General features: G+C 25.2%; 1 protein-coding gene across 1 annotated transcript; it reads right to left on the bottom strand.

Annotated features, from left to right (window-relative positions):
• Positions 1-4,880: 4,880 nt before the first annotated feature.
• LOC145847638 (ADP-ribosylation factor-like protein 2-binding protein) lies at positions 4,881-12,586 on the bottom strand. The gene is made up of 4 exons (XM_082953660.1): positions 12,499-12,586; positions 9,480-9,644; positions 5,175-5,428; positions 4,881-4,924 (listed from the first exon to the last, which is right to left on the bottom strand). Exons 1-4 carry the CDS (start codon positions 12,564-12,566, stop codon positions 4,881-4,883), a joined length of 531 nt encoding a protein of 176 aa, XP_082809786.1. The 5' UTR covers positions 12,567-12,586.
• Between the last annotated feature and the right edge of the window lie 1,611 nt (positions 12,587-14,197).

Raw genomic sequence — 14,197 nt, 5'->3', positions numbered from 1 at the left:
AAAAGATACATTTGTAACGAATTCGCTTTGAAAACAGTGTGTGCTTTTGACAACTTTCCTGGAAAACAAGTACAATTTTTTTTCTTAAGATCAGTTTAGTTTGTATTTTATTTTTTAAGTTCGATTTGTACATGTACTAAGCTAAACCTAAGCTAGATTCTCTTAAACTTTTATTTGTTTAGTTCGAATAAAAGTTAAATCACGTACAGTTGATTTTTTTAAGTTTGCACCACAATAAACTTACTATTTTTATACACACTGCTGTATGAATTTAGTAATAATCACAAGTGTTTGTCTTCCCAAAAGTTTAAATGTTAGCTATATTTGTAAATAAGTCATGTTTCTATACATGATTTATACATGAATAGAAATAGAACTACTCGGAATATTTATTTGGGTCTCTGTCTATACGTTAAATTTTAAACACCAAGTTAAATAAAACCGGTTTATGGTTCTAATAAATATCAGGTATGTACTTTTTTGTTAAATGAAACTGGTTTGTAATACTTAAGGGACTGAAACATTATATATTTTTGTAAATAAAAGAGATCATTACACTAAAATCTACAAAACAGAAATACATTGAGTTTATTGTAGTATGTTTGTGTACTTATTAGATATTGTACAAATCAAAAATATTTCTTTATTTATTACAGTATCAAACAGTTTAAAAACAAACTATACTATACACTTTAGAACATATTTTTTGATGAACGACAAAAAAAGAGCGCCAAATATTTGGTCCTAGGAACTGGTGCACGAAAAAACCTTTTGGTTATCGAGTCGTAAACCACTTGGATACCTTTTAAAATCATGTCCAGGGCAATATATAAATAGCATAAACATGGACAAATATATATCTTAAATAGTATTAAAGGTTTTGGACAAGACGTTAAAAAAGTCAATCGTGTGCGATTACCGGAAGGTTTTTCTTTCACCAGGTCTTGGGACCAAATTTTTTTTAACGTACTTTTTGTCGTTCAGTAAACTACAACAATAGAAATAAAAAAATTTGCATTAGATTTATTGTAAAGCTCGCTTTGTTGTTTTTTTTTTCAAACAAAAATAAATACAAACAAAAAGGAATGTTTCTGCTTGCTTTTTACATTTATACTAATGGTAAAAACGATATTTTTTTACATTGATCACTTATTAGTGTCTTTTTTTTAAGAACTAGGTTTAGTAAAGTCTCACTTTAAAGCATTAATAATTTGAGAACTGAATCTTAAAATCAGTTCTGACTTTATTTTTTAACAGTTTTACTTAGTTTTTTACTAAAACAAAAAAAAGTCTAGTTTAGTAATGAACAAAGTAAATATATATAGTAGCAATATCTTTTAAATGTTAACAACTCTCATTCTGGTATACTTATTTTTCTTACCAGTCACCTAACTGGTATAAAACTACTGATTATCTTAGAAATATGTTTTTACGACAGTTAAAACAACGATAGTTTTAATGTCTTTTAAATATACTAAGCTCTTAATTGTATGAAAAATAGATCCGTGTATTCTTTTCAAGTTAAAAAATTTTGTTTACTTTTAAAACTTATATAGTAATTTTTTCTCCTTTAAAGCTCTGCATTTAGCATAAAAAAAATTTTATTTATAACTTTAAAATGTTATAACCATTTTATTGCAACGGTACATCAAGTCAATTATTATTTAACGTAAATATGTTACAATTATAACAACTCTATATACAGTTCAACTTATTTAACTGTAAACATACATTTTTAGAAATACGCTGACTTGTCTATACAGACCTTGAAGTGTTACAAATTTTTTTTTTTTTTAATAACCATACAAGTGTTCTTACAAATTTTAAATTTCAAAAGCAGTAAATAAATTTCTTGAAATTTAAATACATCTGGTAAGTTAGTTTACAGCTTTTTTCTTCTGAGTATAGTTTTCTACGGCTTTAGTTCTTACTAACGATTTTTTTTATTTTGAAATCACCAGATTGGTTTAACATAAAACCTGTAACTTTTACCTTCTATAAGATTAATTTAATTTAAAACCAGAGGAAGGTAAACTGAGGCCGTAGCTTTCAGCTAAAAACAACAAATACAGTAGAATCATTTTTAGTAACATAAGTTTACAAATACGTTTTGTGAGTAAAAAACTACCTAGTATAAGTTTATTTCATTGCACAACATACAATGTTTAAAAAAAATTCTACGGCCTACAAAGAACTGTATGTAAAACTTGCCTATTCCTCATAGAATGCTGCCGACTCTTTATTTTAGCAAAAAAGGGGAAGGCCTCAAACACATTGTTAAAACAAATTGTAATGTAGTTGTTGTACAAGAAGATTATAAATGCATTTATCAATTAATTATATAGGGTCCTACCAACACAAAGTCAAACTTTGTGTTTTTCAATCAACCTAGTGTTTTTCAATTTAGTAAGCTCAATTTAAGTTCAACAAAACCAAAAAGTCCAAGTTGTTTTTAAATAAACTATAAAAAATCATGTTAATATAAATTAATAAGCTATATAATTTAATATTAAACATGTTACAACAGTAGCTAATAAAACAAGTGACATAAAGTAAAAACTTGGTTTTAACTTAGAACAAAAACCTACTTAAGCAATATTAGTTTTTAAATAAAAAAAAATTAAAAAAGAAAACGCAAAAACATTGGGTTATTTTATGTAAGAAAGGCTAATTTAAAATTGAAGATTGTGCTTGTAAATATAACAACAAAATCAGTTGTTATATATTGATCTTTAATGTTTAATTGTCCACAAAAAAAAAAGAAAATATGTTCGTATTTTGAAAAGAAAACCTTACGATGATAACTATTTTAATATGTTTAGTAATTTTATCATTTATTTTAGTTTGCGTGTTTTTAGTCACGAAATAATTGTTATTTTTATTAGCTGTACTCATTAAAAGTTTTGTTTTTTTATTATAACAGTTCTTAACTATATTTTTAACAATAAGTAAGTAAATTTCAGTATAATTTTTGAGATTCTTTCCAAGTAAATTGTTTATACATCAAATGATTATTTTGATGATTTTTGATAAATAAAATATATTCTTTACCATTAGGGTTTAGTTTTAATAAAGTTTCTTAAACTTTTGACTAAAGTTAATGTGTAAACAACAGCTTGTAGCTTGATGACTGAGAGATCTTTTTAAACACCGTCAAATCCTTTGACAGTATTTTTTAGCGTTAAATTCGTTTGCATGTTTAACTAATGAAATTTAACAAAGTTATAATAAAAACAAGTTTAAAGTACAACTGATGTAAGTTCATTACTTTTAGGTTACAATGAGTGTATTTTTACACTTTTATATTCATTAGCCTAGCATCCGTCTAGTTAGCAATATCTAAATTGTTAGAAGTGAAAAATATGAAAAAAACATCTATTTAGAGTAGACCTGGTATGTGGTAAAAGTTAAGTCACCATTAAAAAAAAAAGTGAAGTGCTTTTGATTTATTTAAAGGGCCGTTTGAAAAAAGTTTTAGAAATCCTGCTCTAGACACAGTTTTTAGAATTAGAACTTCTAAATCTAGCGGTTGGAAATGCCTTTGGTTTTTTTTGACTCATCACCCTATCCCTAACCTTGACAAAATTATATACAAAGAATCAGACATTTTAGAACAAGGGTAGCTTCAGGTAGAACGACTCTTATTTTAAACAAAATACTTAACATAATCAACAAGTTTTCACACTTCTACGAAAAAAAGTTATAATTGACAATTTTCTAATCAATTGCCTGAAACATTTGTTTTCTAAACTCAGATATCATTTTGTGGACACATGGTAAAAACCTTAAGTTCTAGAGGTATTGTTTGCAAAACTTTTACGGTTGTTCACAAAAGTTATTTTCGACTCTTTAATCTTTTACAACGCAATGTTTTAATGGTACTTCAAAGCTATAAAAAAATACTTTTAAAGTAATACTTATAGTCAAAACTAATTAACTAATTAACAAATAAAATATCATCATTAATTAATCTAACAATATAAAAATACTAACAACCACGTGATAACAGTTTAATTGATACAGAAACTGATGGCTAATTTGTGTAAAGTATAATAGTTCACTAGTATATACAAAAATAGTAAAAACACACAAAAACTAATCATGAAGAATGTTAAGTATCGAATGTGTTGAGTTTGTAAAAAACAAGGTGTTTTAAATTTTTGTGAAAACAATATTTTGTAACTTGTAAAAATATAATCAACAAATTTTAATCAAAGAATGTACAAAACAAAGCACATGGACATTAGATCAATAAAACATGGAAATTCAAAATACAAACGTTTAATTAATTTTTTAAAGAATTGAGATGGTTTGGATTTAAAAAACTCCGTTATTTTTAATACTTTTTTACTTTTGATGAGAATAAATATCAAACACTAATTACTCGAATTTTAAAATTATTGACTTATTGTAAGGATAGCTTAATTTAAAACTTAACAACGAAAAAAGCTTGCGTTATACAACAACATTAAATTTAAAGTTAAACTTTGTTAAGTTTTGTTTTTGTTAAGCAATACTTTTTTTTTTGACTAAATCAAAGTATATAAAATAGTGAACTTTGAGAAATTAGAGTTAAAAAAAAAGATAAACTGCTTATTTTAAATAAAATATCACTGTTTTAATAGCATAAAAATTTTAAGACTGTTTGAATAAATTTTATGAATTAATCTTAGCAAAAACCTATATTAAACATTTGAGAAAAAATGACAAAATATCTAATAGATTCTAAAAGAAACATTTTTGCAAAGAAAATGTCAAAAAACCTAAAATGACAAAACAATTTTAAAACAAACTAGTATAATAATATTATTCTTTGGAAATAATCTACAAAAAATCAAAGTACACTTCTGTAATTACATTAAGAACTCACGCACAAAAATTTATTCTATAAAAGATTTCTTTATTGAATGGACAACAAACCCATCTAAAAACGATAACATATTCACATAAATTCAAATATTTTTTTAATATACATAACAATATTAAAATAGCAAAAAAAAAAACAACATCAACTGATCAGTAAAGCTTACCAATAAAAATACTATTCATTTTAAATATTACAAACTATTCAAAACTAAAAAAATATAAATATATATATTAATAAATCCCAAAAATACTGATCGTTTGTTATATAGTGTACGGCCCTCAAAAAGTTAAAAACAATAAAAACTTACCAGTGAGCCACCCACAAACTACTGGTCGTTCTTTATGGAGTGGACCACCATCGAACCCCGCGAACCGGTCGTTCAGCCCCGACCTCTCCCTCATGCCCGCCACCATCATCTCCTTGAACGTGGTGAAGTCGGTGAACGTCGACAGCATGTCGTACAAGTCCTCGGTCACCTCGTCCTTGCGGTGACGTAACGATGACGCGAACGACGTCATGCAGAAGTCGGGCACGCGCTGCTGCACCTCCTCCACGAGGCACCTGCGAGGAGCGGTTGAATTGATTTGATTTTTTTTATATGTTAGAATTTAACAGACACATTCATTTTTGTACCAAGTGAACATATAGTGTGGAGTTAAGCGTATATTAATGTTTTTATAGTTAATTAAAGTTACATTTCTTAGGGCTTTCAACATATGCATTTGTGGAAGTTAAATAAAGTTGCTTTATTATTATATTTAATAAGTCTTCATCTGTGGCGTGGAAATTAAAAAAAAAAAAATTTAAGTAAATTAAAATGATTTATCAACCTATACTCAATTTTAGTTTCTCGACTGGGCATTTGTTAAACATTGTGGGTTGATTTAATTGATTTATTTTCATACGATTTAAATTAACATGTATCTGTGTGGTACAAAAGTAAGTTTTATTTTGGAAATTGTTGGTCGTTGAAACGTAGTGATGACGCAAAATCATGCAGAAGTTGAGGTATCTGTGGAAGTTGAATATCAAAAGGGATAGTAACTTTTTTGTAATTTTAACTGACTTAAGTAGTTTTGGAATGAGTTTTCATTTACATGTTAATATTTCTTTTTGAGTTTACTCTGCTGTAAAATTGAACTGTGGGCTTTATTATTTTTTATGGTCCAAGTCAGTAACGCGTTATTTCAGTTTTTCAACAAGGCATCTTTGAAGGGTGAATTGTGGGTTGAATATATTTTAGAGCTTTGGAAATAAGTTTCCATTTAAATATTAGTATTTTATATTGCATCTATTCTTTTCAAAACCGTAGGTTGAATGAAACTAGTTGTTTAAATAAATATGGAGTGAAAATTAAAAAGATAAATGGAAATGCCAAATTCAAAAAAAAAAAAATTATTAGAAAACCAACAATGCATTTATTAATTTTTATCAACTCTTCAAAAGCCTTTAAATTATTCTCTGTAAAGTATGAAACTGAGTTGAATAAATACTTATATAATACACTATATACTATATACGTTATAAATACACTTTATCAAGGAAGTGATCAAAAGTTTGTAATTTGAAAAAAAAAAAACATGACATTCTCATAACCATGATACTTATGATGACAGATGTTATTAAAGGCACTGCACATATAACCTGTATGTATATAACCTCGAAGTTAACATAGTTTAATTTTTACAGAAAAAAAAATCAAAATAAAAGTGTTTTAATACTGCGACTAGTATTTAAAAAAATTTATAACAATTATGACTGTCATGGCCTTGAAAAATTGAAATTTGTGGTGACGAATAATAAAAAGAAAACTGCCTTTACACACTGAAAGTAGCTAAAGTTTAAATGAAATAGGCTTGCAGGCATAAAAAAAAATAAATTTATTCATTTGAGAAACTTTATACCACAATCACTTTGATCAAGTTATATGCAATAATAATGAAGCTACTTAAGATCAAGCCATGATATATTTCAAACTGCATTAAAAATATATGAGCAACGAGATTTATTTTAATTGTTGTTATTTATATTAATCGAGGAAATAAGCATTACATAATTTCAAGTGTTTATTGTGAACTTATGTCAACAGTACATAGGAATAATTTAGTTGATTAAGTGTGTTTACTATCTGTCATTTTTATATTTGTTTTGAAGATAAAACGGTTCTAAAACTTCCAAGTTGACACTAAATAATTTCATCATTAATTTAAAAAACAATGTTTCAAATAGCTAAAAAAGTATGTAGTATAAATAAAACAACTTAAAACTTTACGAAAACAAAAGATTATTAATAAAGTCAAGGAAATAATTATGTCACAAAAGCATAAAACGCTTTTACACTCAAAGGCAACATTTCTACCGTTTATCGCATTGGCAAAAACAACACAAACAATTTTCACAAAAAGTAGCAAACATCATAGTGTATAAAATATTTTAACAGTTTCCCTACATGCCTTACAGATGACTTGTACGTTTCGTAAATTTTTTACATAGTTTATCAAAATATCACTCAGAAAACATTTGTAAATCTATTTGCTAAGGAATCCAAAATTGAATCACTTTCTGAAAGAAAGGAATTTGTTTTGGATTATATTCATGCGTTGTAATTGTTAAACGTGCTGGTAATACTCTGAAATTTAACTGTACAAATTATTAAAAGCTGACATAAACCCTTTGCATGTAAACTCGCACAACAAATTGAACTGCATGCACTAAACAAAACAAAAACTAATTTATGTGTAGTGCTCAAAAATTGTAATTAGTGCTAGTGTTATACACTTTTTTGTAATCGTTTTTGAAAAATCAAATAACAGTTTAGAAATATTTTTTATTAAAATGTTTCAATAAAATTAATTTTGTAAGAATTTATAAGTTAGTATTTTGATGACTAACAACTTTTCAATAATTCGATACTAATTGAAATATACAAAAATAATATACTTGTTTTGTAAAGCTACTTTATTTGGCATAAATTTGAAAGAAAAAAATTAAGCGAGATATGTTAAACATATCATCTGTGTTCATTTAACTTTTAATAAAATCATGCTTTAATTTAAAGATATATTTGGTTTAGTAAATTTACAACATTATATTCCAAAACTAAATAAGTTTACAGCTTTAGAAACTAAGTTCAAAATTTGATTTATCAATAACAATTTTTATAGATTTTAAAGTATTCTTATAAATTTTAAAACAACACAATGCTTTAATATCAGTTGTTATTATTTTCAAATTCAAAAACAAAACAAATAAGCTCATGTATACTTTTATTAACAACGACCATTTCAATAGCTTGGCATTTAAAAATAAACTTTAATGAGGATTTTTAACTATCCAACAATGTTTTATGTTATTATTTTTCAATTTCAAATATTAAAATATTCTTTTTTTTCCAAAACAAGCTTTTCAATAACAAAACCATACTTTCAGTTAACTAATTTATTGTTTATAATTTAATTTAAAACATTAATTTACTTAGTTTCACTTTTTGTAGTTTTTTTTTTTGAAAAATTCGCAATATTTTTGTACATCAACTAGTTTAGTTTCATACTAACTTTTAAGTAACTTGACGGTATACGTGGAAAATAACTCAATTTAATTTTTTATGTTCAATTACTTGATTACTTTTTAAAATATTAAAAGAATTTAATACATAATTAACTTTTTAACAACTTGTCAATATTCCCGGTATTAAACAATTTAATTTCACACAAACTTATCAATACTAATGTTATATTAACTAATTTTTTACTTTTTAATAACTTGGCAATATTTATGTTATATTAATTTAATTTCTTCCTTTTCAATAACTTGGCAGTACTTATTGAATATTAATCAATTTCTTACCTTTTAATAACTTGTCAATATTCCTGGGATATTAATTTAATTTCTTATTTTTCACTAACTTAGCAGTATTTATGGTATATTAATTAAATTTCTTACTCTCCAATAACTTGTCAGTAATTATGGAAAATCAATTAAATTTCTAAATTTTTAATAACTTGGCAGTATTCCTGGAATATCAATTTAATTTCTTCCTTCTCAATAACATGTCAGTTTTTATTGAATATTAATTAAATTTATTACTTTTCAATAACTTGGCAGTATTTATGGTATATTAATTTAATTTCTTATTTTTTACTAACTTTGCAGTATTTATTGAATATTAATGAAATTTTTTACTTTCCAATAACTTGTCAGTATTTATAAAATATTAATTTAATTTCTTTATTTTCAGTAACTTGTCAGTATTTATGTTATATTTAATTAAATTTCTAACTTTTCAATAACTTGTCAGTAATTGTGGAATATTAATTAAGTTTCTAAACTTTAATAACTTGGCAGTATTCCTGGAATATTAATTTAATTTCTTCCTTTTCAATAACATGTCAGTTTTTATTGTTTATTAAATAATTCCTTACCTTTAAATAACTTGTCAATATTCCTGGGATATTAATTTAATTTCTTATTTTTTACTAACTTGGCAGTATTCCTGGAATATTAATTTAATTTCTCCCTTCTCAATAACATGTCAGTTTTTATTGAATATTAATTAAATTTATAACTTTTCAATAACTTGGCAATATTTATGGTACATTAATTAATTTCTTACTTTTCAATAACTTGGCAGTATTCCTGGAATATTCCCGTGTACTGCAACTTGTTTTCCTCGCAATCTTCGAACTCCATGCAGTGCTTCTCCATGAAGTCCTCCTGTAGCTGCTGAAACTTGTCGCTTATCACAATGTCCTCAATAGTCCCCATTATCAAGTCGAATCTGATGGAGAAAATATTATTAATTTAATGACTCGATTCAAAAGTTTACATCTTAACTTTTGTCAAATGATTTTTATTGTTTAAGAATAAGTAAAGGGCATAGGAGGGTCTGACACTTTTTTTTACAAAAAACAACATTGACTCTTGTACGAAAGCTACAAGTACAAACTACATGCCAATTTTTAAAGAATTAAAAAACATTATTCAACTTTTGAATTATTTAAATTTTTGTTCAAAGTTTCTGATACAAACTTATAGTACGCAAATTTCTCAGGGTCAATTTTTTCAGAAATTTAAATAATCACTAAAAATCTATTTTCTCTTTCATTTTTTTAGCTAAAGACGTTAAATTTTCAAGAAACTCTCCTTTGATAGTTTAAAATAATGTGATTGTTGTCATTTAAAGTTATTGAAAAATATAAATTTTGCACAAAAAACACAGGTGGTCATTTATATTAATAAAATTTTACTTTTCACAATGAAAAAAAATCCTGCATTGAGTTGTTTTAAATATTAGTAATAAACTTTCTGAGAAAATTTGAAGAAGATTGATTAAAAATGAAGGAGAGATATATTTTTAGTGAAATGGTCTTTTTTTGCATGTTTGGTTTACGCCTTCTATTATGAACCTATTGAGCAGATCAACTTTGGTTGCTTATATCTAAAAAATTAATTTAATTTATTAAAGCAGTTAAAAATGTCTGATAGCTCAGAAAAAAACTCTTAGAAATAAGATCTACTTTCAAAAATCAAAGTGCCCCCATACTCTTAAATTGAAAGTTTACAACTTGATTTTTGGAAAATACTTTTTAGTATGTGAAAATAATTTAAACATAGTCTTTTTTTTTTACTTTAAATAAAAGTTATTTTTTTAATATCTGACTGGTGCTCATTGTTGTGTTGAATCTGGTAATAATAAAAAATATATTTAAAAGAGACCCATGTGTTCTTTCAATTAATGACAAAGTGGTGTTTGACTTGTATCAACATAAAATTTAAAATAGCTTATGTTCAAGTACATAAAAAAAATTGTTTTAAAATATTAGTTAATAGGTTTACAGAATAATAATAACTAAGTTTATTGTGTTGAATCAGGTGATCAAAATGCAAAGTTGTATATTTAATAACTAAATTAAATTTGGAAATTTTTTTATTATTATGTAAGAATATAAAAAAAATTATTGTAAGTTCAACTTAAATTTTTTTCAAACATCTTCAATGGGGTCCATTAAAGTACATAAAAAATAGATTACAAAAATAATTGCATTCTTTGAAAAAAAAGAAGTGAAATAATCTCAGTCTTAAACCTGGTTGTCAAATCAATATCTTTTTAAATAATGTATATAATAAATAATTTAAGTTAATAAAAATAGATTAAAAAAAAAATATGAATAAGTTTATCACGTCAAAACTGGTGAAAAAACTTAAAAATGATTTAATTTATTGGAGTGCTGGTAGCAAATAATACCGACAATTGATTATTTTGAACATTTGTAAATAGTTTATGTTCAACTTCAGATGCTTCAGTTAACCAATTGTTTGGAGAATATTAAAAATAGGCTTAAAATGAAATTGGTCACAATTCTTTAAAATAAAAAACCGTTTCAAGTTGAAAAATTTAGAGGATTAAAACTGTCTGAAGTTTAGTATTATTTTTGACTGTAAAAGTCTAAGACAACTTTTATTGTTATTACATTATTGTGTTAATCCTAGTAAAAGTAATTTTATTTAGGTATGTATAGAAACTTGTAGTTTTTAAAAAGTAAATTTTAAATTGAATAAAGTGGATTGAAGTAAATGAAACATAAAAGATTTATTTTGTTTTAATAGAAGTTTGCAACAATATTTTTTAATTAGTACTTTTATGGTACTTTAAAAACCTGCCTAAAAATAAACAGTTACTTGTTTAAAATAATTATGGTTAAACAAAGTTTCTTGAACAAAACACTACAGAAATTACTGTAAAAAAATACTTTTCAAAATCTATATAACTAATATAAGCTGAAAATTAAATTTAATTTCCTGATTATTCTTTTTGAATTTTCTTGACTTTTTGATCAAATATTAACTAAAACAAATACTTTAATAAAATACATAAACAAAGACTTAAAATTATATAAAATTTTTAATCTTGATTCTATACAGGTTAAAACAACAGTTTTTTAGCTGGAATCATATAACTTCAATTGCACAATTTGAACCATCTATGTATGATCAATGTATATGCAATAAAAAGTTCTAAAAGCAAAATATTTGTATCTCTACCACATAGTAAATACACAAGTGAAACCATAGAAGATGTTAGTTTATTCAAAAATTCAATTAGACCTTAAAAAATAAGTTCAATAACTTTTCTTTTGAAAACATTAGCAAAATTCAGTTAATAATTTTTCATGAGTATACCAAATTTTATGACTTTCGTGGTATCCCTGAATATGAATTTTAAACATTAAAGCTAAGAAATAAGCAATTTCTTAAGTTTATTTTATAGTACTCATTGAGTTCAAGCAATTTTGTTCTTAATTCCACAAAATAAACAAGTGCAACTCTTTTTCAAAAGTTTAGTCTAAAAACATTATTTTTTATTTTATTTGTGGGAATAAACAAAAAAAAACTTACAAGACAAACAAAAAAATTGAAAAATTTATTTGTTGTTTTCATTAAACAAACATTAAACATAAAACTGGAAAGAATGTTGATTAAAAAAAAAATAAACCCAAGAAAATGACTTTGAGCAAAAATGTAATACCTGAAAAATAAATTTATTTAACTTTTTTTACTACCCATACAAAAAGTTTTCAAGTAAAAGATAAACACATATAAAACATTCAACAGCAACACATTGTTATTCTAACCTGTAATTTTTGTCAGAAGTTTTGCTAACCATTTCCTCACCAATATCTATATCAAAAGTGTCTGACATTTTATTTAGTTAAAAGCTTTTGTTCTGTGAAAACAATGTTTTAAAGTTGGTTTGAGTTAACTATAAAAGTAAAAATTACCAAAAAAAGCAATAAATTTATTTTTAAGTAAAAAAACATAATAAAGTAACTAACAAATTTTAAAAATGTGCTTAAAAAAATCTCTAGCACAGTTAGTAAAAATATGATGCCAATAGTAGGCAGATAGCTAGATTATCCAAAAATTTACTATCAATAAATTATTTATAGATTACTTAAAATGAGCTAATATCAAGTACATATTTTTACACAAGTTTCAACTAGTTCAAAAAGAATTACTTATCTTTATTACTAAATGTAAACAAAATCATTAGGGGGGGCGGGGGGGGAGGGGGGGGGGGGTAAACACCCTTTTTTGGTTTTTGATCTTATTTTATATAGTTTTTACTAAGCTACAAGATGCTTTTTACAGATTTAAAAAATTCAAAATAATTTTTGAGATATAGCCGGTCAAAGTCGGAGGCAACAATAGGATCCTTATTGGAGGGGCAAACTAAAACAGCAAATAACTAGAAATCACTAAAAATCTATCTCCTCCTACGTTTTTTGAAATAAATACCTAAAATTTTCAGGAAATGTTCCTTGCAGTATTTAAAAAGTTCTGTCTGAACAGAATTTTAAAAAATTAAAAAATAAAAAATTTATAACAAAAAAACAAAAAAAAAACTGTTTTTTTTGTTTATCTTTTATAGAAATTTTTTATTTTTCATTTTTTTCAAAATTCCTTCCGACAGAATTTTCTAAATATATCAAGGAACATTTCCTGAAAGTTTGAGGTAGTTATCTCAAAAAATGTAGGAGAAGATAGATTTTTAGTAAAATAGTCTATTTTTGCTGTTTTAGTTTGCGCCTCCCATAAGGAACCTATTGTTGGCCTGACTTTGACTGGCTGTATCTCAAAAATTAAATTGAATTTTTTAAATCTGTAAAAAGCATCTTGTAGCTTAGTAAAAACTATATAAAATAAGATCAAAAACCAAAAAAGGGTGTTTACCCCACCCCCCCCCCTATGCCCTTAATATAATATGAGAATTTTTACACAAAAAAAAATGTCTTTAAATAACCCCAAATTTAACTAAAAGGTTCTTTATCTTTAATTAAATTAATAATAAGGTTGATGAGAGAACATATCAACAAACACTAAAGTTTGAGGTTAACAATATCTAGGTTAGAGTTTTATTGGGGGTGCCTTTTATCACAATGGAAACCACTGGTCAGAGTTTTTTTTACATCAAGTAAGAGTACTAAGATTATATGTATATATAAATAGAGAATATGTCAATGTTCCAATGTTGAGATTAAAAAAATCTTTATATAAACTCAACACTAAACATTGCACAATCAGAATTGTTTAATAGTTTTTTCAAACCAGTGTCCATCAAACTTCTACGAGATTTTGAAACATGTTGGTCTCTTCTAATATGGAACCTCATGTTTCAAAATCCATTAGAAGTTGGATGGATACGGGTTTGAAAACACCATCTAACAGGTCATTGGCGATTACCAAACACTTATTAAACAATTCTGATTGTGCAAAAAATTATATAGAAAGTAGCTTTCCAATTATAAGTAAAGCATGTGATGATTATCATCC

The sequence above is a fragment of the Thalia democratica genome, unplaced genomic scaffold (assembly GCF_965202585.1).
Source record: "Thalia democratica unplaced genomic scaffold, ktThaDemo2.hap1.1 HAP1_SCAFFOLD_1014, whole genome shotgun sequence".
Classification (NCBI taxonomy): Eukaryota; Metazoa; Chordata; class Thaliacea; order Salpida; family Salpidae; genus Thalia; species Thalia democratica.
This window is presented reverse-complemented; position numbering and strand designations above follow the sequence as displayed.